The 27971-nt window shown below is 45.3% G+C and overlaps 1 protein-coding gene across 12 annotated transcripts in view; it reads right to left on the bottom strand.

The window, feature by feature from the left end:
- The window catches only part of PLCB4 (phospholipase C beta 4), a 211220-nt gene that overhangs the window by 65876 nt on the left and 117373 nt on the right, over positions 1–27971 (bottom strand). For 11 of the 12 annotated variants that reach the window (XM_082215450.1, XM_082215449.1, XM_082215456.1 and 8 more), the window contains 6 exons: positions 25541–25621; positions 24229–24288; positions 22203–22346; positions 10089–10168; positions 8784–8837; positions 7927–8008 (listed from right to left, as the gene is read on the bottom strand). In XM_082215450.1, coding sequence (XP_082071576.1) covers positions 7927–8008; positions 8784–8837; positions 10089–10168; positions 22203–22346; positions 24229–24288; positions 25541–25621 — 501 coding nt within the window. Of the gene's footprint in view, positions 1–7926; positions 8009–8783; positions 8838–10088; positions 10169–22202; positions 22347–24228; positions 24289–25540; positions 25622–27971 lie in introns of those variants that run through there. The other variant, XM_082215451.1, reaches the window with a different exon arrangement.

Consider the following 27971-nt stretch of genomic DNA (forward strand, 5'->3'; position numbering starts at 1 on the left):
TTTGTGTGGGAGCGGTCAGAGGTTATTTAAGGAAGGTCCACAGCAGAGTGCTTTCTCTTTCGCTGTGGACATCGGATCTAGCTGGACACAGTGAAGGACTGGTGATATCAACACTGATCTTTCTCTCTTCTATTCTTTCTTCCTTTGGGTCTGTTTAATCATTTTCCAGTTAATTTCTCTTGCCCTGCCATACCCCCACTGGCTTAGAGCCCCGGGGGGCTCCTTCGGGGCCGGGGAGTTGGGGGGGCCTTGAGCTCGCGCCCAGTTCTCGGTTGAGGCGTTGGTCTTCCCTACCTTGTCCCGGCGCCTGGGGGTGCTTCTCAGGGGGGTGGCTGGGCAGGACTTTAATTTTAATTTCTTCCAATTTTTTCCTTCCTTAATTTTCCCTTATAATTTTAGTGCTGTCGCTTAATTTTTATTTTATTGAAAACCCCTCCCTCCCCGCGGGCCTAGCGCCGGGACGGGCGCCACAGCGTCCTTTCACCTCCCGCTTGGGTAAGCGGCTACCGACGGAGCGCCTCGGCGCGCTCTGCTCGGGGTGGGAGCCGGCGTGGTCGCGCCTTGCCCCGGCTGGGCCGCGCCGCTTGGGAGGCCCGGGGCCTTGTTTCGGCCCGCTAAAAGCGCGGGCCGATAGGCCATCCCTCTTCCTCGCCTCCAGAGGCGGCCGGGATCGGCCCCGGGAGGCCGTTTGCGGCGCGGGGGCGATCTACAGGGGGTTGCGGGGTGGCCTGCGTCTTCTGGCCCCCTCCCTCGCCGGCGCTCCTTCGGCCTGTGCTCCGGCGCGCGCGGTGTGGCCGTGCCGGCCGCGGCGGCGGCGGAGCCGCTTGTGAGGTTGAGGCCTTGCTTCAGCCCGCAGAAAGCGCGGGCCTATAAGCCATCCCTCCCTCCTTCGGAGGCGGCCGGGATCGGCTACAGGAGGCCGCTTACGGTGCGGGGCGGCTTACCTGGGGTTGCGGGGGCGGCCTGCGTCCTCTGGCCCCCTCCCTTGCCGGCACTCCCTCGGCCTTGCGCTCCGGCGCGCGCGGCGTGACTTGGTCGGCCGCGGCGGCGGAGGAGCTGCGGCAAAGCCGCCTGGCCCCCGATCGCGCATTGCGCGTTCGGAAGGGCTTGAAGAAGTCAAATTTGGTCCGCTGGGGCCTGACCTGGGCCTGGAGCCTCCTGTGTAGGGGCTGGGCCGGGCAGGCCTCTATTGTGGGCCGTTTAGGGGGAGCGCCATTCTATTGCCTCAGACTAATGTGGGCTGGCCCCTAGTGGTCGTGATTGGAAGTGCAGCCTTATTGGAATTTCTTTGCAGTTTGCGCCACCTGGTGGCTGTTTGTATGTTACTGGCCTGATAGGGCTTTGGCCTGCTGGCCCCCAGTGGCCATTGGAGGAAGTGCAGCCTTATTTGAAACTTTACAGGCTGCGCCACCTGGTGTTGAATTTTATATAACGTTCATCGAAAGTGTCTTAATAACTACAATACTTACCTGGCTGGTTGATTGGGTGTTAACATTATTGTTCGTGTTTAACGGTTATTTGTTTTTTCATTGATAGTAGGTATGGCTCCAAAGCGGAGAGCATCACAAAGGCCCACTCCGGTCTCTTCGTCGAAAAGGCCTATTAGAGGCCCATCCCAGGCCTTGCGATCTCCTGAGCCGAACCAGTCGATGAGTCGCATACAGTCCATGATCTCTGGCCTGGCTGATGACCCTGTCGCGCTAGCCCGTGTCGAAGCCGAAGTGGACAGCCTACTGCATAGGCGCTCACCTCCATCGACATCCACTGCAAGGCCAGCCCCTCCTGGAGGCACAACGCCGTCGGTTGCATCATCTAGTGATGATGAGAGTGATTTTATAGCAGCAGGGGGCTTCTTGCCTGCGGCATCTCCTCAGCCCCCGAGTTCACCTGAGCCTCCGGATGCCGCGGCTAGGGGCCGTAAAGGTCCTAAGGGTTCTTCCAGGGGAAAGGCGTCTGTCCAAGTTCGGGCAGCCCACGCCTCGAGAGTGTCACCCCCTCTAACGAGGGCAGCTGCTGGTCATTCACAGGTTGTCTCTTCTCAGCCTATCTTAACCGCAGATCAGCAAGGTGACGCCTCCGAGTCTTCGGTAGAGGATAGTCTCCTTCCCCCTCCAAGAGCTTCTTCCGGGGGACACCGCCGCCGCAGGAAGAACTCAAGGAAGCGTGCTAAGAAGAGGCGGAGGGACACTTCATCCTCCCTTTCAGGTACCTCGTCCTCTAGCTCTAGTAGCAATGAGGAGGCTTCCCTGAAGCTCTATTGGGGTTTTGGGGAGGCTTCGGGACTTCCAAAATGGGCTTGGGAGCGGAGGGCGAACTCCCACAGGGCGAAATACGGGGCAGTTCAAGAATGTCGTGACGGTGTTTTGGTTCCCGATGTAAGAGTTGCTACCAATTCAGCCAGGGACATCATACCTGGCGCCCACTTGGCTACCAAGCTCCGCTCGAGGATCTTGGATGGCCGTTATGTTGACATATTTAGTCTTGCCCCCCCATTGGAGGGCCAAGACAATTTGGATAAGGGTTTCGCCACCTCTAAAAAACGTCAGGCGGTAGCAAAGGCGGACCGTACGTTTGAGCGGTGGCTCGATAGCTTTCAAGTTTTTGCCGGAGTGGTCTCTGCAGCTTATCCTCGGAGATCCTTGCACCTGTGGGTGTATTTGTCTATTGTCCGCTCGGCATTTACGATGGCGGGAGAGGCTGCCGCGATATCGTATGATGAGAATTTCAGGCGCAGGGCAGCCAAAATTCCCACGGCCCGATGGGATCGGAAAGATCTAGATGTGTGGACCACGTATGTGGCGCCGCGTATTGACAAAAAGGCTGTGGACCCAGTGAAAGCTAAGATTATTCCCACCAGGATGGGTCGCAAGTTGTTTTGTTGGGATTATAATAAAGGAACATGCCTGCGACAATATTGCAGGTTTTCACACGTGTGTGAAAAATGTTCCGGTAACCACCCTTCATCGGCTTGCACAGGAGGCCGCCGGTCCTTTCGGAAAGGTGGGGGCTCTCAGCAGCCCCCAAAGGCTGCCCCCCCGGCTCCTGCCGGCGGAGCAGCTAAATAACATTCTGTCCTCATTAGCCCATACCCCGGTACGATTGCAGCCGCTCTTAGCGTTGCTGCAGTCATACCCAGATAAGAAGGCGGCCTCTTATTTGCAGGACGGTTTTTCGTCAGGTTTCAGGATACCAGTGGTTTCTTCCCCGGTGGCAAGGAACCCAGTAAATCAGAAGTCGATTTTGGATATGCCGGAGGTGGCCCGGCGTAAAATTGAGAAGGAGCTGACCTTGCAACGTATGGCAGGCCCTTTTGTTGAGCCCCCAATTCCGAATCTGCACATCTCTCCGTTGGGTATTGTCCCTAAGAAGGCCCCGGGTGAGTTTCGCCTAATTCACAATCTTTCACACCCCAAGGGCACATCAGTAAATGATGTTATTCCCCCGGAGCTTTGTTCAGTGAGGTATGCTTCCCTTGATCAAGCGATCAAGATGGTTCGGAAATTTGGGCCAGGGGCTTTGTTGGCGAAATGCGACATTGAGTCGGCATTCCGTCTGCTTCCTATTCATCCTGACGACTTCTGGTTATTGGGCTTCCAATTCGAAGGGGGATTTTATTTCGATAAGGCCATGCCGATGGGCTGCTCTGTAGCCTGTGCAGCTTTTGAATGTTTTAGTTCATTCTTGGACTGGGCTTTGCGCAAGAAGACTGGTTTAAGTGGTGTCACTCATTATTTGGATGATTTTTTATTGGCCTCAGCTAGGGACACTGGCCACTGCGTTGTACTACTGCAGGCCTTCGATGAGTTGACACAAGAATTGGGTGTGCCATTGGCAGCCGAGAAGACAGAGGGTCCTGCTACACAGTTGACTTATTTAGGTATTTTGTTGAACACCGTGACCCAGACGTCTAGTTTACCGGCGGACAAGATAATTGCGTTGAAAGCGGTCATCAGGGAATTGTTGCCGCTTAAGAAAGTAACTTTACGTCAGCTCCAGTCGTTATTAGGCCATCTGAACTTTGCCTGTAGGGTGGTCGCCCCTGGGCGACCCTTTTGTTCCCGTTTGGCCAGACTCATGTCAGGCTTGAAAGCCCCGAGACATAAAGTGCGCCTGTCACATCAAGTGAAAGCTGATCTTCAGATTTGGTTGGAATTCCTGGAGGAATTCAATGGGGTGTCCTTGTGGCAGGACACACTAAACCTTCGGTCAGACTTTCAGGTGCATTCTGACGCGGCAGGGTCCTTAGGGTTTGGTTTGTATTGGGACGGTAGGTGGTGCGCGGAGCGCTGGCCGACTGCTTGGCGTGGGGGAGCGGTAGTTCGGGACTTAACGTTTTTGGAATTTTTTCCCATTGTAGTGGCTGTTCATTTATGGGTGGAGCATTTCAGGGACCGTCGAGTTTGTTTTTGGACCGATAACTTGGCAGTGGTCAACGTACTAGCCAAGCAGTCTTCACGGTCTTCCAGGGTATCAGCCCTGTTGCGGGCTTTTGTCCTGCATTGTTTACGTTTTAACATTGTGTTTTCTGCCCGTTTTGTGCCTGGTGTGTCTAATGTGATTGCCGATGCTCTGTCCCGTTTTCAGATGGAGCGGTTCAGGTCCCTGGCGCCAGAGGCTCGAGAACGTCCGGAATTTTTCCCGGATCACCTCTGGAACCTTGGCAACACTTAGTTTTACAGGGAGTAGCTGCATCTGTTGCCCCCTCCACTTTGCGGTCTTATGAGAAGGCTTGGCGGGATTTTTTAAAGTTTGGGCAGTCGGAGTCGGGAGGTGAGGGTGATCCCCACTCTACGTCGCAGGTGCTCCAGTATCTGGCGCACCTGTTTCAAAAGCGTCGGGCAAACAGGACGATCAGACTGCATTCTGCAGCAATATCCTTCTTTAGTAAGGCACTCTTTAACAGGGACCCTTGTGAGAAGTTTGTGGTAAGAAAGGCACTTGAGGGCTGGGGTCGGCTTTGCCCCTCCAGGCCTATTCCCCGGCGGCCTATTACATTTCACCTACTGTTTCAGATGCGTGGTAAACTGAGGAGCATCTGTTGGTCCAGGTTTGAAGCCCGGCTGTTCTCTGCAGCTTTTTCTTTAGCCTTCTTCGGGGCCCTGAGAGTGGGTGAAGTGGTGCTTGAACCTAACCGGGCTGGCGGTTCAAGGGGATTATTACTGGAGGACGTGAGTGTGTCTCCGTCTGAGGTACAAGTCAACGTCAGGAGCTCAAAAACTGATCAGCGGGGTAGGGGAGCGGTGATTCGGCTCCCTGCCACTGGGAAGAGGGGCCCTTGTCCGGTCAAGGACCTCCAGCGATATTTGGCTTTACGCCCCCCAGGTATGGGCCCCTTGTTTATTCACGAGAATGGGCGCCCATTGGCTCGTCATCAGTTCTCTAAGGTGCTCCGCAAGGCCATTGCGGCCTGCGGCCTGGCTGCCGCTGAATTTGCACCTCATTCCTTCAGGATTGGGGCCGCAACAACGGCCACTCATTGGGGTTTATCGGCAAGAAGGATAAAAGACCTGGGTCGTTGGAGGTCGGACGCATATAAGGGTTATGTACGTAAATGATGCAATTTCTTGTGCTTATGTGTCTGTTTCACCCTAGGTCGAGCAGCCACACGTATTTGGATTGTGGGGCACAGTATTGTGCACTGGGCGGCTTGCAGAGCTCGACAGTCTGGTTTGGGTGACGATCTTGGCCTTCCGCAAGAAGTGAAGGTGTCCTGGATTGCAAGAAGGGGAATGCTGTGGAAAGAACTTCTGCCGCTTATCCAGAGGCGTGTTCTTTTGGAGGGCCCTCCTACGGCAATTGTCATTCAGCTGGGGGAGAACGATTTGGTATCTTATTCTTGTTATGTTCTGCGTGCCATGATATTGGGGGATGTGAGGGATGTGGTGGCCTTGGTGCCGCCAACGAAAATAATTTGGTCAAAGTTATTACAACGCCGTAAGTGGAGGGGTAGCCCTTGTGTGGAAGCCACCGAGCGTTCCAGGAAACGGATTAATGCTGCAGTAAGCAAGTTGGTGGTTGATTTGGGCGGGTTTGTGATCACACACCCTTTGATTAGGTTTAAATCCACTGAATTGTTTATGAGTGATGGGGTTCATCTGTCATCTGTTGGGAATGATGTGTGGTTGAGTTCCGTGGTGGATAAGTTGAGGGTGTGTTTGAGGCTGTGAGTGGTTGGCGGCGAGCGTAAAGGGCTCGATTGGCGGTTAGGCATTGGTCTAAATTGGTTGGTGGAGGGGTATGGATTGGCTGTGCCTGCCCCTCCAATGAGGTCGCTGCTTGGGAATTCCGTTAAAGGAATTCAGGGTCTTACCATCCCCCTCGTCCAAGCCCCTGGAATCGGGCTTGGGCCGCGTAAGTCCCTAGGAGCATGCGGGGAGAAGCTGAGGGTCTGTGTCGCAGCTCCGCCTATCCCTGAACTTGTTCCTCCACACTGGCTTCCGCTGGAATCCGGGAGTCAGTGCTGTCCCCAAGGCGGGAGGGACAGCTAGTCGTAACCAATGCCTACGCAACCACTCACAATTTGTATGCAAATAAAGTTGTGGCCAAAATTATGCCAAAAACCTTAAACAAAATTCCATGTGTGATGTGTGAGTTATTGGGGTTCAGGGTGTCTTGGGGACCTCAGCACGCAAAGCGTGTTCTCACTAAAGGAGAGCACGTGTTGCGGATGGGTCAGACAAAGCACCCTGTCGTGCTAGGTGGATTGGTTTGAGGGGCATACTTTGGCTGGAGTTGCTGTTGTTGGGCAAAATTGGATGTTGCAATTTGTGTGGGAGCGGTCAGAGGTTATTTAAGGAAGGTCCACAGCAGAGTGCTTTCTCTTTCGCTGTGGACATCGGATCTCCCGCCCGCCCTCCCTTGTTGGTCTTGCGCTTTGACCTTGCTTTGCCTGTCATGGGGTCGTCCGCCTTGGTGCGGGGGCCCAGTAGGAATTTACCATTTGGCTGATTAGTGCGTGCCTCTTGGGTTTTGCCTACTGCTTAGCAATACGTCACAACTTGTAAGGTTGGCGGTTAGGCATTGGTCTAAATTGGTTGGTGGAGGGGTATGGATTGGCTGTGCCTGCCCCTCCAATGAGGTCGCTGCTTGGGAATTCCGTTAAAGGAATTCAGGGTCTTACCATCCCCCTCGTCCAAGCCCCTGGAATCGGGCTTGGGCCGCGTAAGTCCCTAGGAGCATGCGGGGAGAAGCTGAGGGTCTGTGTCGCAGCTCCGCCTATCCCTGAACTTGTTCCTCCACACTGGCTTCCGCTGGAATCCGGGAGTCAGTGCTGTCCCCAAGGCGGGAGGGACAGCTAGTCGTAACCAATGCCTACGCAACCACTCACAATTTGTATGCAAATAAAGTTGTGGCCAAAATTATGCCAAAAACCTTAAACAAAATTCCATGTGTGATGTGTGAGTTATTGGGGTTCAGGGTGTCTTGGGGACCTCAGCACGCAACCCATGTCGGAAGTGATGATTTTGGCGAAAGGCCTTAAAAATAGCTCAGAAACATCTTTTCGTCTTTTGAGATAATTGCAAAAAAAGTTCTGTGTCCAGATTTTCTGAAATATGGCAAGCCTCTGATAAAATAAAAAAAATCCTTCTAGTAGCACCTTAAAGACCAACTAAGTTAGTTCTTGGTATGAGCTTTCGTGTGCATGCACACTTCTTCAGATACACGTGTATCTGAAGAAGTGTGCATGCACACGAAAGCTCATACCAAGAACTAACTTAGTTGGTCTTTAAGGTGCTACTGGAAGGAATTTTTTTATTTTGACTATGGCAGACCAACACAGCTACCTATCTGTAACTGAAGCCTCTGATAGTTTGCTAAAGGTGGTTCAAAGTGGCCGTGAGTAACCTTCCACCAGCAATGTTTGTTTTTACTCATGACACAGATTAAAAATAAAGTCCAATATTCTTGAATATTAAATGTTTATACCTTTCCACTGGGGAGACCCAATTCCTTAAGTGCTTGAAAGATCACTTTTTCAGTTTTACCTGATGCAAAAGTTCTGGTAATGCTAGAGGAAAACAATAGATATGTTATTGAAAGGGCATTCTGCATTCCCATCAGCATAACCTCTTCCACCTACAGAGGCTTCCTCGGGTGCTGAATACACACATTCACACATCCTGAAGATCCACTTTACTAATAAGACTGGTTGTTTTTTCAGTTCCATAGGTCTGCATTATTTATTTCTAATAATAAAGCCAATTTTCCCTCCTCCCCTGAGATTACTTAGAAAGGGAAAAGACAACTTAGACTCCCTTCATATCCAAAGCAGCCCAAAGACTCCCAGATCAACCAGGCAATGCATTTTAGGAACTTTTCCAAGTTAAAAAGAGATTCCCCATGCCTCAAAGAGCTCAAATTCTCGATGTTGGCAGTGAGAAAGAGGCATTCACGTTTCCACTGCAGAAGTTCAGTCCAAATCTTTTAGGATAACTAGTCTTCAGAACATACCACTAGTTCTGATGCAATGTTGTATGGTTTGTCTGTGGGCGTTGATATTTGAGCACGGAAATTATATCAGTGATCCCCATTTGAATATACCTTATTTCAACAGATGATCTAGTAGTTTCAACCATCCCTCAGATTTTTATTTTTATTTTTTGCTTTGAAATATATCAGTAACCATTGGCATTCTGGGGCTACAAATCCAATGTATATTTTAGGCTACAGAATTCAGTATCCCTGCTAAGGTGTATGATTTGGAAAGAACTCTAACTCGCTTTGGGACGGGGAATCACAACTGTTGCCGGGCTCATTGCTCAACAACTGCACAATGTGCTTACCTTCTAACTGGAATCTTGCCATTAGCGTTTGTCAGAAATGCCAGTTTCATCCAGCTAGGAGTTAAGGGAAAACAAGGAAGAAAACATGTTGGTTCACATGCTAAAATAAAGCGGGGGAGGGGAGGAGGAGTACAGAAGTACCTCATATTTCTGTCCATGCTTCTATTAATATGTATACAATGTAGGACTCACAGATTTTGTGACTCCAAAGCACTGCACAGTGGCAACAAACAGAAACCAACAGATTTCACCCTGAGAGAGATCTGAAAAATACCCTTGGAAAAACACATGCAAATTGTTTTAGAATCCACTTGGTGTTGAGGCAAATTTCATTGTGATTTTCCTATATTCCATGAGGGGAACCCTGATGAATCCAGCCCCTTAAGCCCCTGGGACTGACAACAGCTCTGGTCCCAGCTATAGCCATATAGCACAGACTAGGGCTTACAGAGAGACTATAAACAAGCCTTAGTTTGGCAATGTCCGCAAGCTCCCACAACCTTGATCAAAAAAACTCTGTCCATTGAAAGCACATCAACAGGCTGAGGGTTTGTTAGACGAAAAAACAACAGAATTTTGAGTAAATGTCTCAAAAGATCTGGGGGCTATAGGACCCCAAAGCCCCTCTTAACTGGATTTTCCAGAGTTCTTTTGACCTGTAAACGTGCTGTCGATTAGGCTTTGGGGCTGAATAAAAGCCTGAAGTCAAGCTTTCCCCTTCACACCTTGCCACTATCTTCGATTGCAGATGCTGAAATTTTTGGAGAATGAAAATGAGGGCTTATAAATTGAGGAGGAGATAAACTCACTTCAGGGAATTCTGAATACAATGGAGGGCTGGTGGGGAAGCATCCTCAATGGATCAACTCTTGCCATTTCAGAAAATTCTTGGAAGAAGCTCGGGGGGGGGCGGAAATGGACCCACTACAAATCAAAATGTTAACCAGAACACACACAATTGGGCAGACATTCTCCTTCCTGAACCAGGAAAAGTTCAGATGGGGCCAACAGCCACAGAAGCATCTCTCAACAGATTGTTATGTCCACCAGTGAACTCTCTTATTCCTGAGACCGTATTTGACTTTGGGAACATTTTTATTTGTGGAAAAAAATATGAAGAATAAATTAACACCACATTTCTCATGGATGTTTGAATTTGTGGGGAATGTCCCCTGCAGACTGCCCAGATATTTATCTCCTGCTGGACCAAGTAAGGAAAGGAATTTTTTTGGGAAAATGCATGCTAAGAAATATGAAGCCAGAAACAAAACAAGAATTGAAGAGGTGAGGGAAGAAAAGGCTTACTGTTTCTTGAGGCATGTCATGGGGCAGACATTGTTAGCTCGAAAGTTACATATGATTGATCGGAGTCCATCCACCCATTGCTGAAAGACAAGAAAAGCGCTTAAGCATTCAGCCGCTGGAAATACCAAAAGGAGAAAAAGAGAACATTATTGCCACGGCGCTCACTTCAACGGCAAGGTATCCCTCCATGTTGCTGCAGAATTAATAATAATAATAATCAGAAAAAAGTTTAGGGGTACTCTCATTTTGACTCAAGAAAACCATCATTTTATAGTTCAAATTGAGAAAAATAAATACAGTAAATGGACAAAAGGCCACTATCGGGGGTAGCAACAGAACTGACAATTCACCGTCTTAGAGAAGAAACTTGTTGTTTTTTAATAGTTTCTTCTCCCGTTAGATTCACAAAATGTTTAGGGGTATGCATACCCCTGCGTCCTCCCAGAAAAAAAGCACTGATCATCATCATAGCTTGTTTATGTAAAGTGTTCATAATATTGTCTTGTTTCAATCCTTACAATTACTATGTCACCTACATAAGTGTTGTTGTTCCCACATTGCAGAAGCAGAACTGAGGCTGAGGTCTTGTCCACACTTTTGCCTGTCCCATGCCAAGAAACCTGCTGTTTACTGCTGAATCAGAACAAACGACACTCCACAGAAAAACTGACGGATGCTCGTTCAAATTCAGTAGGGGGTTTTTTTTGGGGGGGGAAGCGGTGGGACAATTGGAAGTGTGAACGAATCCTAAGAGGACAGAGGCTTACCAAAGACCCTTAGCCTGCTCATTACAGGGGTGAGGTTCAAGGCAGATAATTCCTTATTCATAGCTTAGTCTTTTCGTCGTAACGCTAAAACAGCTCTTTGCTTATATATTACACGTGACATAGAAGAAGAAGAAGAAGAAGAAGAAGAAGAAGAAGAGGAGGAGGAGGAGGAGGAGTTTGGATTTGATATCCCGCCTTTCACTCCCCTTAAAGAGTCTCAAAGTGGCTAACAATCTTCTTTCCCTTCCTCCCCCACAACAAACACTATGTGAGGTGAGTGGGGCTGAGAGACTTCAGAGAAGTGTGACTGGCCCAAGGTCACCCAGCAGCTGCAAGTGGAGGAGCAGAGATGCAAACCCGGTTCCCCAGATTGCAAGACTACCACTCTTAACCACTACACCACACTGGCTCTTCTTTTTAATTATGAATTTATTTATTTGGCTTTTCAAATTAAAGTTTTACAATCACATATCCAACATACATCACAAAAACAAGATTCCAAGGAATCTCATGGACTTCCCCCTTCCCCTTTGTGGGTCCTATTGTCAGTCATTTCCTCCTGCATCTTTTGTAATAATCCAAATCTTCATTATATCCAAAATTCACCACTAAACTACAAGTGTTGTTCCAATCCCACTGACGATTTTAACTATTTACAATGATTTTTAAAATAAATTGTAAACTCTCCCCATTCCGTATTAAAATTTTGGTCTTTCTGATTTCTGAGTCTTCTGGTCACGTTTGCCGTTTCGGCATAATCCATCAATTTCATCTGCCATTCTTCTCTTCTTTCCATCGGTGGGCCAATAACATCCATGCAGCCTTGGTCGTATACATAAATAATCTTTTCTGCTCCATTGGAATTTCAGCACCTACACGAGACATAGTTCTGGCCCATTTGCTGCCTCAGAAGCTAGGAATGACACAACTGAATGCCTAGCCCTAGAAGCATCCCACACTCATCCGAGTCATGGCCATCGATTCCCCTTCTTAAATGTTTTCTTTCCGTATTTTTGAAAAATCTAGCAATAACAGGACAAATTTCCTACCCAAACTGGCTGTCGTGACAGCCCCTGCACATGTTCTAGTGTAGTTGTAGTACTGACTACGTTGCCCCAGGAACCCCAGGTGGCTTTCAGCAAATTAAAACATAAAACACAGTAAAACATCAAACATGTAAAACTCCCCTAAACAGGGCTGCCTTCAGGTGTCTTCTAAAAGTCAGATAGTTCTTTATTTCCTTGAAAACTGATGGGAGGGTGTTCCACGGGGAGGGTGCCACTACAGTGGTACCTCTAGTTACAAACTAAATTCGTTCCGGAGGTCCGTACTTAACCTGAAACTGTTCTTAACCTGAAGCACCACTTTAGCTAATGGGGCTTCCTGCTACTGCCACGCCGCTGGAGCACGATTTCTGTTCTCATCCTGAAGCACTATTTCTGGGTTAGCGGAGTCTGTAACCTGAAGCGTATGTAACCTGAAGCGTATGTAACCCAAGGTACCACTGTACTGAGAAGGCCTTCTGCCTGGTAAGCTGTGTGTCTGTGGTGGAAATGTTCCTATTGGTGCAGAGGTGAATGAGTAAAGGACGACTTGGCCTCATCCACACTTCCACTCAGCCTGTGCTTCCTAGACATGGGGTCACAGAGGTTTTTCATTGGCCCAACCACTTCCCCAGAGAAGTCTGAATGAAAAAGCCAGTGTGGTAGATTGTTGGACTAGAATCTGGGAGACCAGGGTTTAAGTCACCCAGAAGCCATCAAACTCACTGGGTGAACCTACCCTACCTCAAAGGGTGGTTATTTGAATAAAATGGGGGAGAGGCAGAAACCTGTGCAATATCTTGTATTCCTTGGAGGAAAGCCACCTTTCCACATATTTTATATCAAACCTTTCCTGAAAGCAGCCTATTCGCTGAGGGGGCTAACTACTGTTTTAAACTAGAATTGCCTCTAGTTGGACAAACAAGTTTATGCCACCAGATAGATGCTGAAGCTACAGCAACATAACATTCTATGGTCAGGCCCCCCTAATTGATTTATTAAGTGTTCCATTAATAGCCCGCACAAATATGAGCCTCTCTACTTCAGCTACCGTTGCCAATTTTAGCCCAAATTAAGTAACATGTAATTTGTGCTGGCATTAACGGCATCTATTTTAGAACTTTACAACTGTGAATTGCCTAGAAGACTTCACAGGAAAGAAACAGCAATTGGTAGGAAGCTCTTAAGCCTACACAATGATCCTGCTACATTGTGTTCCCTTACTTCCTATTTTTCATCCCTGGAAATCGTTTCCACACTCATTAAGGTATCTTTTCTGTGACTATCGTGCTGACTCGTGACTCCCATTTCATTATCATCCATACCCAGAATTTCCAAAATTGTCAAGTTTTAATTTGATGGTTCTGTGGAACACCATCTGCAGTCAGTAGCAGTCTTGGCAGCCGAAGCATAAACTGCCAGAACAACATGAAAACAAGAGCCTTTCTGGCCAATATCTGATCGGGAAACAATGGTGTAAATTGCATGACAGTTTACATAAATTGCAGAATAGTTTTACATAACTGCAGCAGTTGTGGGATGGTTATCGATATCAAACTTCCCACTTTGTCTGCGGCTCTAAGTATACATGCTACAAATCAGGTCCCGTTGAAACTACTGGTGGGCAAATACCTGCTCTAGGTAAAAAAGGTAAAGGACCCCTGGACGGTTAAGTCCAGCCAAAGGTGACTATGGGGTTGCGGAGCTCATCTCGCTTTCAGCCCAAGGGAGCAGGCATTTGTTCACAGACAGCTTTCTGGGTCATGTGTCCAGCAGGACTAAATGACTTCTGGTGCAACAGAACACCGTGACGGAAGCCAGAGCACACAAAAATGGCGTTTACCTTCCCGCTGCAGCGGTACCTATTTATCTACTTGCACTTTGACGTGCTTTCACACTGCTAGGTTGGTAGGAGCTGGGGCAGACCAACGGGAGCTCATCCTGTTGCAGGGATTCGAACCGCTGACCTTCTGACTGTCATGCCCAATTGATATTCAGAAGCATAAAAAGGTAAAGGGGACCCCTGACTGTTAAGTCCAGTCGCAAAAGACTCTGGGGTTGTGACACTCATCTCACTTTATTGGGCAAGGGAGCCGCCGTTTGTCCACAGACAGCTTCCGGGTCATGTGGCCAGCATGACTAAGCCACTTCTGGCAAATCAGAGCAGTGCATGGAAACACCGTTACCTTCCTGCCAGAGCGGTACCTATTTATCTACTTGCACTTTGACATGCTTTCACACTGCTAGGTTGGCAGGAGCTGGAACCAAGTAATGGAAGCAGTACATAGCCATCATGACTAGTAGCCACTGACAGGCTTATCCTAAAATGTGATTATGCTGTATCGCTCATAATACTGTTTCTCTCAACCATTATCAGATTCCCACATGAAGTTTTCTAAGTAACCATGGACTGGTCACAGCCCCTCAGCCTAACCTGATAAAAATGGGGAGAAGAGAGAACCATTGAAACTCCCTCCAGATGCTTGGAGGAATGTCAGGATAAAATAATAATAATAATAATAATAATAATAATAATAATAATAATAATAATAATAATAATTGCTGCGACTTCCCATTACAAGGGCTTTCCCAATAATCTGTACATATGCTCAGTGCAGAGATGCTTACACAACCAATTACAGAAAATGTTAATTCACAGCAACAAAAACAAGTGGTATAAGCCGATTTATTCTGTCACCACAGTACTGTTCCCTTGTACCTTCATTTCTCTTTAAAAATAAGATAAAAATGAAACTTTCAAAATAATCTTGAATATTGAAAAACCACTGATCCCCCCATCTAATAATTTAAAGCAAAACCAAACAAAACCCATAAGTACTGAAAGAGACATGTGTTAGTTAAAAAAATTATGCCTTCTTTTGCAAGAATGCCACCAGGTGTCAGCAGTAGTACACTGTACCACACAGCTAAGGAGATAAAGAAACTAAGAAAACCACTGAAATAAACTCCAGTTTTCAAATGGTATTGCACCCCTCTTGGTTCTAAGAACAATTAAATTGGTGGAAAACCAGGATTCTTTAGACAGCCATACAGGGAGGTGGGGAATTCTCATTCAGAGAATTTGTTAGTCTGTATTTGCCATTTATATTGATAATGTGTTGCCTCTTTCCCATGTTAACGGGCAGGGAGATAAAAATGGATGCTGTACATAAACAAACCTCTAAAATCTTGGGTGGCTAGAATATGCAATCCTATTTATCAATTACATTTTTTAATCCCATTGCTTCCTCCTATAATAGTTCTCCACACACCCCATATCTGACTTTAACATGACATTGACAAGACCAGGATGAAGAATGCCTGTTTTCAGTTATTTGGTGCAGTATCTGCAAGAAATTTATTGTGAATCAAGTTTAAAAGCTTTGAATGTAACTAGGAATGGGCAATGTTGTCAGTTCTGGTTTCTCTTCATTTCTCATTTTTGTAATATTGACTTCAGTTCACCATGTTTCCACATCACTATATGTGTTTGAGCCTCATGAAAATTTGTCAGCATTTCAGTGCACATTGCTCCTAATAAACACATTTTGTAAGCAGTGTTCATTCACTGTAAACAGTGTAATATTCACTGTAAACAATGCAATATTCACTGTAAACAATGCAATATTCACTGTAAACAGTGTAATATTCACAATCTGTGGCAATTTTCCCAAATGCAATGCATCCCCCTTACTTATGTGTACATTTTCATGCATACCTTCCTTTAAATGTGCACATTATTGTCCACTCTTCTTGGTTGGGGAACTGCATCGCAAAATTCAGAGAGGTGCACATATCGAAAGAGAGCAGTGTTTGGTTTCGTGCATTGTTTTGGGAAGTGTGAATTAGGTAGGGTAAAGGTAAAGGGACCCCTGACCATTAGGTCCATTCGTGGCCGACTCTGGGGTTGTGGCGCTCATCTTGCTTTATTGGCCGAGGGAGCTGGCGAGCAGCTTCCGGGTCATGTGGCCAGCATGACTAAGCCGCTTCTGGCAAACCAGAGCAGTTCATGGAAACGCCGTTTACCTTTCCGCCGGAGCGGTACCTATTTATCTACTTGCACTTTGACGTGCTTTTGAACTGCTAAGTTGGCAGGAGCAGGGACCGAGCAACAGGAGCTCACCCCGTTGTGGGGATTCGAACCGCCGACCTTCTGCTCGGCAAGTCCTAGGCTCTGTGGTTTAACCCACAGCGCCATTATTATGGAATAGGACGTCCCTATTTTCATTGGTCAAAATGTTAGAGGGTATGCAGTTGTGGTCAAATTGAAGTGGAAACCACCCATGTCCTGTGAATTAGGTAGGTGTCCATTAAAATGTGGACTGCACCAAATTTCCCCGCTATCCCTAACCTTAACACACAGCAGTTGGGCATATTTCTCCTTTCCCCCATTTTCGTGGAGTAATTTCTCTGCCAGAAAAAGTAGAATGTGAAGACAAACAGGCCCCACTATGAAGGACCTCAGCTACTGCTTCTTGCCAGATCAGACAATGACCATAACATGACTATCTTCGTATAACAACGGAACATTCTATTATTTGTTTTTTGTCTCTCTGGAAAAGCTAGTAAATGGCAGCACCCAGGAAAGAGGCGACTACTGAAAAACAAGTTTCACCCAGAAGCCAGTAGATACAACCACACTCAATCAATGTTTGAGACCCACAAAGTACTTGAGTGGTTTCTGTTTCTATTCAGGATGAAAACAAGCTTTGTTAGCACTGAAATAGGACATTCCACAGGGCAAAGGGCCAGTTCACCTAGTCATTTTCAACTGAAAACATCTCCAGTCGCTGGGTTCAACATACGAGAATGGCTGGAATAAGCACGCTTGGAAATACACAACTATACTTTCCATCAGCACTCAAACAGTAATTTCTGCTTTCAGAGAAATGTCAACACCATCATTTGCTCACATTCATGTCTTCTTACTCCATTGCTTTCCTCAACTCCCTCCAGCCGGAGGAAGTTGTTTCTCTACCCTACGTCATGTCTGAATTATATTCTGATCTCCTTTGCTCATGTTAACCTTATAAAGCAGCGTGGGTACCGATGGCACCAAACAAGAACTGCTGATACAGCCATCATCTCTTTTATTCTCTGTAGGTTATTGAATTTTGCAGAAGAGCTTTTCCTTAACATCCCGAAAATATCAGAAGGACTGTCAGTGCAGCTGCCCATTTTGTGGAACAGTATCCCAACTTACATACAAGGGACACCCATTATTTGCACTTTCTGAACACAGTTGGCATCTGGTTCAAGAAGATTTACTGGCTGGATTAAAAGGTCTACGTTAGGAATTCTAACGTAGGTGCTAAAATCCCAAAGGAGCAGAAAAGACTATTTATGTATGCGGCCACAGCTGTGCAGATGTTACTGGCCCAGGGATGGAAAGAAGATCAAGTCCTTACTACAGAAGAATGACAAATTAAATTTATGGATTATGCTGAAATGGCAAAAAAGACCAGAAGAATCAGAAATCAGGAAGACCAAAATGTTAATGGGAAAATTTTATAATGGGGAAAATTTATGATTTATCTTAGAAACTATTGTAAACAGTTAAAATCATTAATATTAGAATAACACTTGTAGTTTAATAGTGAATTTTGGACACAATGGAGAGGTAAAAAAATGGATTATTACAAAAGATGCAGGAAGGAATGACTGACAATAGAATCCACAAAGCGGAGGAGAGAAGTCCAGGAGATTCTTTGGAATCTTGTTTCTATGTTGTATGTTGGATATGCGACTGTAAAACTTTAATTTGAAAAAGGAAATAAATACATTTATTACAAAGAATAAAAGGTCTACACTAGATGTTAATTTTGTATCATTTTTAAACCTGTCTTTAGTTGGTTTTTCCACTGTTTAGAACTATTTTTAGCTGTTTTTAGTGTGTTTGTAAATTGCATTAATATAAAAGGCAGTCCATCAATCAATCATCATCATACTATGTCTTTTAGATGCACAATGGATTTGGTCCAAGCAGCCATACATCCAGGGAGAGTTCCCATTAATATGTTGGGAATATGCAAAGCTTCCCCATTTATCTCTGTGGCTTTGTAGGTCTTTTTAAAACTCTGGCAGCATTTGATAGTAGAATCGTGGTTTTAAATCAATATGATTAATGTAGTTCCCAAATTGCTGGCCAACAGCAGAGCAGTAATGGAGAGATGAAAGCAAGCAAGCAGACAGCAGGTTTGTCTCAGTGTGGAAATGGGTAGATTGAAGAACAGCCTAATATCCTGCGATATGGGAGGTCCTAAGTATAGGTTAAAAAGAACAGTCCATCAGGATCATTATCTCCAGAAGCTAGTCAAGGAAGAGGCAGTGAAAATCTTGTTTGAATGCTTTGCTTCCTTTGTGCTGTACAAATTACATGACCATAGTTTGTACAGCCCGTGAGCTTCAAAATACACCTCCTGAATATTGAACATCTGCTTCAGATAAATACCACAGAAACCTGTTTCGTGTTCGATATAGTAACCTCTACAGGAAAGCTTGTTATGTATGACCTTGCCCTCATTTTGTGCTCTCCATTCTAGCTGAGTACTGGGGCAGAGTTAAGGAGCTGGCAAGTTTCCCAAATCAAGTTTCTTATTAAACTTTAATCCTTGAATCATGCAACCTCTTGGTTTCAAGAGCTTTCCTGGGGAAAAAACTTATTAGTTAGTGTTCCTTGAGTTGCCAGGTCTAACTTCTTTTTAAATCTAAGAGACTGAGAGTGAAGAGACAGAAATATCTGGTTAGGCTTGGCAGCACAGCAGGTTCAACAGTAAAACAGGTAAGTTGTTTGCAAACCCTGCGAGAAACCTAAAGGTATGCAAAAGGACATTTCTTCCAAAAATTTCTCACCCAAAGTGGTGTAAAATCCTTTCCCCAAAGGGGTGTAGGACTGTGTACACATACACACACAGTACATGAGTGCTTCACTCTGTTCTGCAACCATTCACACTGACACCAGACATTGGGCATTTATTTCAAGTAAATCACACCTAAACAAAGTGCCAAAAATATTGAGTGATTCCTAAGTCCCCTCATCGCAGTGCCTGTGCTTACAGTCTGGTTACTATTAAAATTAAAAGGAATATTATGGAGATAATTTAAAGGTGAACTTCTTTTGTAATAAAAAAAACCCCCAGCATCCCTATCATACAACTGCCTTTCAAAAGAGCAGAAATGCAAAAACACTCAACTTCACAACCAACAGCACTTATGGTACATAAAGCACATTATCAAACCGTGGTAATAGTATATTCATAGAAATGAGTACTGCAGAAGTATTGGCCATTAAATGTGAATAGCGGTTTTGCAAATATGCTTGAGTTTAAGATGCTATTAAATGTTCTTGGCCGCTAAGTTAAGATTGTGTTTTCCCTGGTAGCCTATTTGCACTTAGGCTCTGTTCCCTAAAGTAGCATCTTCTCAATAATGTTATCTTTCCTCGCTATAAACTGATATCCACACATGCCATAATGTTCATAACAAAATTAAAACTGAGCTGGAAGCCAGCCCACTGCTATTCACTGAGTGTATATAAAATTGTGCGGGGACTTCTCACGTGGCTATTTAATGGGATGAACCAGCTATCACATCAAAATAGGGCTGCCATACATCCAGGACATTACCGAGATTTAAAGGCGGTATGAGGATCTAGGTTTTGGGGCGTTTTAGTTTTGTCCCACTAAATATGGCCCCAGTAGCTTTCCCTGTGCTTTTAGCAAATGGGATCATCTTAATAGATGGTCCTGGTTGCAGGCAGGCCCTCAAACTGGTTCCCCCACCCACCCTGGTGTGGGTGGAGCTATCACCCTTACACCGGGGAGAACCACAATCACCCAGGGCTATTGCCCAATCATTTTGAAGGGTGATAGTGGCAGAAAATATAAAAGCGGCAGCCAGGCTCCTGCTTCACACTGCCAAACACCCGCCCTCCCGCCCTTTAATTTAAGTGTCCCTTTTTGGCCTTGCTTTGGATTTTGGTTGGTTGCCTGTCTTGAGTCGGGGACCGGGTAGGAATTTTTTCCATTTGCCAAATTGGCACGGGCCACTTGGTTTTTGCCTACCTCTTAGCAATCGTCACAACTTTGTAAGGTTTGGTGGTTAGGCATTGGCTTATTGTTGAATGGTGGAAGGGAGGTCAGCCATCGCCTGCCCCTTCATTTTCAAGGGTATTCTGTTAAAGGAATCCAGGGCCTGAATCCTGTCCGGTCTGCTTGAGGGGCTAGGGCCATGCCAGGCCTCTGGGAACACCAGAGGAGATGCAGGCGTGTTCCCCCGAAACAATTTCCCTTTGGGTGGTTTACCCTTACAGACTTCCCGCAAAGGGGGCAGGAGTCAGATATAGTCTTGCCAATGCCTAAGCCAATACCACTCTCATTCCTGTAATCAATAAAGTTGTGGCCAAGATTTTGCCCAAAACCTTAAACAAAATATCCATGTCTGTGTGAATTTCTTTATTCTAATGGGGAATCGGCTTGGGGGTCTTGCCACACAATAAGCATGGAATATACCGATACATGTGACGCGGGTGGTGCTGTGGGTTAAACCACAGAGCCTAGGACTTGCCGATCAGAAGGTCAGCGGTTTGAATCCCCACGATGGGGTGAGCTCCCGTTGCTCGGCCCCAGCTCCTGCCAACCTAGCAGTTCGAAAGCACGTCAAAGTGCAAGTAGATAAATAAGTACCCCTCTGGCAGGAAGGTAAACGGCGTTTCCATGCGCTGCTCTGCTTCGCCAGAAGTGTCTTAGTCATGCTGGCCACATGACCCGGAAGCTGTACGCCGGCTCCCTCGGCCAATAAAGCGAGATGAGCGTCACAATCCCAGAGTCGGCCACGACTGGACCTAATGGTCAGGGGTCCCTTTACCTTTTTATACCAATACATAGCTGCTCTAAAGCTATTGTGGCAGGGGGTAGCCTTAGAGATATTTATCTCCTGCAAAAAATGTTGAACTGTGCTGGTGAAGCAGTTTTTCTAGAATGTAATGAAACCTTGTCTATAAGTGAGCTTGGAGAACAGACTACGGTACTCCAAACTGTGTAACTGGGATCTTTGGTATTCCTGGGAACTGTCCATCATAAAATATGCCCAGACATATTGTAATTGCTTTGAAATGTTATGTGCATTGGAGCTTCTAGGAATCGAACAAATGGGGTCAGCTCTACACCGTCGATCTTTGGAGGGAAACCATTTACTGAAAAAGCCTCTTAAATACCGTATCCACAAAAAGGGAAGAAAGCCATTCTGCTTTGCTATGGTAAACCAAAAGTAATTTCACTGGACTCCAGATTGGGGGGGGGGGACTATTCGTTATAAACATGACCATTATCATCGCAGAGATGATAAAGAAGTTTTTCAAAATTGCAAATTCGCATAGCAGAATTATAACCAAAAAGCATATAAAGAAGAAAGGGGGAAAGGAAACAATCTCAAAAACATATTAAAACAGATATGATAAAATCCTTATAATATGACGAATCTTATCTCAGTGGGCTTTCCTGAACTGGGAGGCTTTTACTGCAAACTTCGCTGCAAGAAGCATGACTATAAAGCATAATCTTAAAAAGAAAACAGAATACAAGATAACACTTGTAGCAGAAAGCAAATTGGGGAGGCTCCATAATTTGGTGTTATGTGCACATGTTTGAAATGCAGAAGGTTCCAGCATTGATTCTTGGCATCTCTGGTTTGCTGTTGGGGAACCTTTAAATTCTTGGAAAGTCTCTGCCAGGCTAAATTTAACCAATGATTTAACTCAGTATATGGCATCTCAACATGTCCATAGTCCTTTAATTCACATATCCATGATACTAAGTGCTGAAATACATTTTTGTTTTCATTTCATCAAGCATCAGATATTTTATTTTTGCCCTCAGGCTCGACAGTTCGCAAAGGATAAATACATCATCATGCCCTTTTGAAAACAAAACCAAGATTATAATTGTATTCTTTTCCATTCTTCTTCAAATGAAAGCCAAGGTTTAAGTGATATTTAACAAAAGTCTCCCAGCAGTCTTATTTTGAAGAGTTGCAGATTACATCTTTCACTGCAATGCAAACTTTTTATCACACACGGACACACTTCCTAAATTGCCATTCTAACATTTTCCCATGTGGGGGGAACACCCAAACATTTGGGAAAGCACTGCATTAGGTTCAATGGAAACATTAGCTCAATTTTTGCAACATGCGCAACCCCATTTCAATTTCCACAGATCTGTGCCCAATGAGAACTTGTTATCCTTCAGCAGAACACATGGGATTTTATATAGAATAGCAATGCAGTGAGCTTAAATATACAATACCTTAGCATCTTCGGTGCTTTCTGCTACCATATACGTGAAGTTGATGTTCACCAGATCTGTGCCGCTACAGACACAAACTATTTTCCCTTCAAGTTCGTTTTCTGTCTTGCCAACAGCCTCAAGAGCAGCTAATATTTTTGGATCCTGTTAGAGACAATGAATGCCTTGTTAGACATCCAGAGCTAAAACAGAAAGGAATTTTGTTCGCTTCCCCCACCTCAAATATTTAACATGTAAACATTTCTTATTCACCTTTGCTAAATCTTTTTTTTTTTAATCAATGCTTCAAGTCCACAGTTTGAAAGCATTCACGGCACAGCTGAGTATTTGTAATACAAATAACAACAACAACAACAACAACAACAACAACAACAACAACAATAATAATAATAATAATAATGTATTATTTATACCCTGCACATCTGGCTGGGTTTCCCCAGCCACTCTGGGTGGCTTCCAACAGAACACTAAAATACAATAATCTATTAAACATAAAAAGCTTCCCTAAACAGGGCTGCCTTCCGATGTCTTCTAAAGGTTTGGTAGTTGTTTTTCTCTTTGACATCTGGTGAGATGGCGTTCCACAGGGCGGGCGCCACTGCCCAGAAGGCCCTCTGTCTGGTTCCCTGTAACTTGGCTTCTTGTAGCGAGGGAACAGCCAGAAGGCCCTTGGCGCTGGACCTCAGTGTCTGGGCAGAATGATGGGGGTGGAGACACTCCATTCAGGTATACTGGACTGAGGCCGTTTAGCACCAACACTTTTAATTGTGCTCGGAAATGTACTGGGAGCCAGTGTAGGTCTTTCAGGACCGGTGTTATATGGTCTCGGCGCCCACTTCCAATCACCAGTCTAGCTGCCGCATTCTGGATTAGTTGTAGTTTCCGGGTCACCTTCAAGGGTAGCCCCACATAGAGCACATTGCAGTAGGCCAAGCGAGATGATGTCACAAAGGCCTTGTTCCGGAAGGCGGAAACTTTATATGCCACAAGGCTGGTGGCAGCTTGTTAAAATTCAACCTTTAGGAGCTGACACATCATGATTCTAGGTTATTTATGCAGCAGCTCTTTAAAGGCAGGATACCACAATCATAGTTCTGGAAAAAGGAATCAATTTCCAGCGACTGTTCTTTTACTCAATTGCACTTCTGATTTTTCTTTCCACAGCATGATGGTTTGCATTTTCATAAAACTTGGTCCAGTCATAGGTCAACTCTCTAAGCTATGATCACTGTTGCAGGTCACACCTTTCATAAATAGCACTGGGGGCAGTGTGACATATGGCTGACTCTTTTGTTTACCAATCTATGTCTTCAGAAGATTGTGTTTTGCAACCAGCTGCAGAACTGGTCGGCCCTGTTCCTACCACTTCAACAACCTCAGGAAGGTTAGGGGAAAAGAATTAATTTTTTAAAAAACTACAAATCTGAAAAACAGATTATCCTCCTGTAGTCTGCATGCAAGCCAGAATTGAAGGAATATCTAGACTGGAGAGTTCTTGCACAGACCCTATCATGTTACTCTGATGTAAAGAGATTTCCAGTCTATCGCTTAAAATCAGGAAAGCTCATTTGCATGGCAACATCTTCTTGGAGATCGGAATGCCAATGAATGAATACATTAAACCCTTATCTTAAAAATGGCCATACATTTTTATAATTGTTTGATGGCTCTCTGTTTGAAGTTGTGTCTAAAATTTAATTAGAAGAAAACTTTGGGCAAGCTTCACCCACAAAGACGGCATTTTTCAACCCTGCTAATTGAAATGGTGAAACATAAGAACATGCTTAAAAAATGAAATTTGACAGAACTTAAAAACACTTAACTATGGCCGGAATTTTTAGGCATTTGTGCCATATGCTGAAGCTTTGGAAGAAAATTGAAGTTGTTGTTTTAAAGACTAAAGGGGCCATCGAGGAAGCTGGGTTTTCAGAAGTTTTGTTGATAGCAACCTTACAAAGTAAACTCCACAACCCAAGTCAACACTTATTGTTTAAGACAATACCATTAAAGAGAATTACAGAAATACCTTTGGCACGGCTCCAACGCGAATACTATTGATCAGAGAGCATTCCAAAACTTGCCCTTCCTGGAACGACAAAGGAAACAGGAAAATCTCAAGGGTTTGGTTATAATTAAGATCACATTAAAATAGGTACTGTGGCAGAAAGCAAAGTTGGAGAAAAATTCACAGTCACAGTTAACACAAAGCAGTGTGTATTCTTTTCATTTCAGTTCAAGCATACAGATCAAGGTGATTTCACCACTTCAGTGTGAATGATGTGATGATGATGGTGATATAATATAATTTTGGCTACAAAGCTACACATATTTAGCAACTACACAACAGACCCAAGTCCTTTCTCCTCCATTTTGTGTCTTCACATCAAATACGCAGAAAAGGTGGGATGAATCCTGAGAGAAGGTCACAAGACAGGAACAAAGTTGGGCTGTTGCTATGCTTCCATTAACAGCTGCCAGCTCAGAAGTGGGCATAGAGAGACTAGCAGAGAAAGGACCAGGATTACATATCCCCAAGGCCATCACCAAGCCATTAGCACTATAGTAATACAACTCCCTGCATTTACCGTATTTTTCGCTTTATAAGACGCACTCCCCCCCCTCCAAAAATTAAGGGGAAATGTGTGTGCATCTTATGGAGCAAATGCAGGTTCCATGGCTTCAGCGAAAGCAACATGAAACCTCCAGAGGCTTTGTGTTGCTTTTGCTGAAGCCAGGAGAGCAAAAGCAAGCTACGCAGCGCAAGCGGGAGGAGAAATGGAAGGGGCTGTTTCTCCTGCCACTTCGCAGAAGAAGCGCTATGCAGAGAGGGAGAGATTTTTTTTCTTGTTCTCCCCCTCTAAAACTAGTTGCGTCTTGTGGTCCAGTGCGTCCTATAGAGCAAAAAATACGGTACATCCCATTTTGTAACTCTGCGAACACAGTTCTGCTCAGCAAATCTCTCCTCCTTACAGTAAACAAATGGTTTCTGGGAGAGAAGAGGTGCCCAAAATATTGTTCCTCTCCCCAGTTAACTAAAATAAAGGGGGTGGAGTGGGGTGGAGGTACATAAAATATGCTTCCACTTGTGGATTTCCCCTTAACTGTGAGATCCTACGCATGTTTACTCAGAAGTAAGTTCCAGTGTGGTCCATGGAGCTTTACTCCCTAATAGATGCTTTGGGGATTGGCTGCCCAAGGTCCTGGTATTTAGGATTTGTGTTTCATATGGAACAGGCAGCAGTTTGCTTTATCACAAACACACATTCCACATTTCAAAGAGCGGAGAGGTAAGTACTCCAGAGAGAAAGTCATGATATGGAAGTCATGGCAAACGGTACCTTTCCTTCACTTTTCCATGTGATAAAGAAGCCAAATTCATCCACTTTAAAGAGACAGTTTGGTTCAAAGACAAAAGATTCCTGTCGAAAGGCAAAAAGAAAAATATTCAGTGCTTCAAGTTAAATAACAGGTCTACAGAGTAGCAACCTCCATTTCTGTTTGGTTCAGAAACAAAATATTTTAAAACTCATAATGCCCCCACAAACCACTATGTTAAATATACAGAGACCCCAAAAGACAAACCCTACAACTAGGACTCAGTTCACACAGCATTGATTCAGGGCTAATGTCCCCTCTTCTTACAGATGTTGCAACAGAGGCATCAGTGGACAATCATTCTCCAAATGACAACTGCAACATCTTACCCAGACTTCTTAGGCTTGGGGCAACTCAAGTGACTAGGTAATCAGCTATACAACTGCAAATAAAACATTTTAAATGTGTTGTGAAGTGCAATATACAAATGTGACACTAGATGGAGACAGTGCGCTATGCAAAATTCAAAATATTTTTCAAAACGTGTTTTTTTTAAAAAAGAATTTCCACAGTGTTTTTATATGTGTGTAGATTCCACCTAGGGCAGGGCCACATCCAAATAACCTGCGTAGTGTCTTACAGGCCTCTCTGGTTCGGTTGGTGACCCAGCTAAAAAAAACCCCACTGGGACAGGAATAACCAAGCTTTTGTTCCCTGCGCTCTGGTAACCTCTAAGTGAGGTTTCTGCAATACATTAAGCACGGGGCTGCCTTTGAAGATAGCTTGGAAACTGTAGAATTCAGCAGCCAAACTGCTGGCCGGGGCAAGATGGGTCTGATCACGTTGACAGCAATCTTAGCATGGCTTTACTGGCTATTGATAAGTTTGCAGGCTCAATTCAAAGTGCCGGTTTTGATCTTTAAAACCTTATTCAGCTCAGGGCCCTGGCACATCAGCAACTGCCTTTCCCCACTTGAAGAGGCCCGAATACTGCATTCATTTTCTGAGGCCCTTCTCCAGCTGCACTTTCTGAAGGAGATGCTGAGAGTGGCAGCATGAGAATGGGCCTTTTCAGTGGTGGCTCCCACTTGTGGAAGGCTCTCTCCAGAGGAGCAAAACAGGTGTCATTAGTTATGTCTGTAGCCTCTTTTAAGCGCTTCCTTTTAAGTATAGCCATACCTCGTTTGCGGTCGGGATCCGTTCCGGAGCCCCGGCCCCTAACCGAAAAGTCCTGCGTCTGCGCATGTGCAGGGAACAGTTTGCGCTTCTGTGCATACGCGAAGCACGATTTAGCGCTTCTGCACATGCACAAGCGGCAAACCTGGAATTAACCCGTTCCGGTCCTTCCAGGTTTGCTGCAGATATTCACCGGAATGGACACTAGACAAGGCGGACGTTCACGGAGGTATTACTGTATGATGTGCAAGCACTTAAGAACTTGTTTTATTTCTGTTTTTAAATATGGTTTTACAGTGGTACCTCGGGTTAAGTACTTAATTCGTTCCAGAGGTCCGTTCTTAACCTGAAACTGTTCTTAACCTGAAGCACCACTTTAGCTAATGGGGCCTCCTGCTGTAGCCGCGCCGCCAGAGCACGATTTCTGTTCTCATCCTGAAGCAAAGTTCTTAACCCGAGGTACAATTTCTGGGTTAGCGGAGTCTGTAACCTGAAGCATATGTAACCTGTGGTACCACTGTATTTTTTTCTTGTCATTGCTATTTTTATCCTGTATGCAAGTCATTTTGAGCCATTTTGGTGTCCTGCACACTATATGGTGATGCAGTGGTACCTTGGGTTACAATCACTTCGGGTTACAGACTCCGCTAATCCAGCAGTAGTACCTCGGGTTGTGAACTTTACCCCAAGATGAGAACAGAAATCGCGCAACGGTGGCGCGGCGGCAGCGGGAGGCCCCATTAGCTAAAGTGGTACCTCAGGTTAAGAACGGTTTCAGGTTAAGAATGGACCTCCGGAACGAATTTAGTTTGTAACCAGAGGTACCACTGTACCTCTCCTCAGGGCCGGATTTAGGTTTGATGAGGCCCTAAGCTACTGAAGGTAATGGGGCCCTTCATATGTCCAGCTGTCCTTTGTTAACAACAAATTGTCGCTTTTTTGTGTTGAATATATGCTATATGGTAATTGATGGACCTAATAGTTTTTAAAGCCATTTGCACATAACAAAATATGTATTTTATCCAAGCATTTTTTCCCTTTGGATTTTTTGGGGGGCCCCAAGAGAGTGGGGCCCTAAGCTATAGCTTGTTTAACTTATATGTAAATCCAGCACTGCCTCTGTTCACTGGTGCCATGTCGAAGTGAAAAGCATCGGTGCACTTCTAAAACCAGCTGAACTTTTAAGTTTAGGGGACGGTATTTGCTTGGTGTGTGTGTGTGCATAAACTGAGTGGCGAAGAGTCCTTTTGCAAAGAAGAAACTTGAGTAAGCCATACT

The sequence above is a fragment of the Podarcis vaucheri genome, assembly GCF_965113315.1.
Source record: "Podarcis vaucheri genome assembly, chromosome: 3".
NCBI classification, from domain to species: Eukaryota; Metazoa; Chordata; class Lepidosauria; order Squamata; family Lacertidae; genus Podarcis; species Podarcis vaucheri.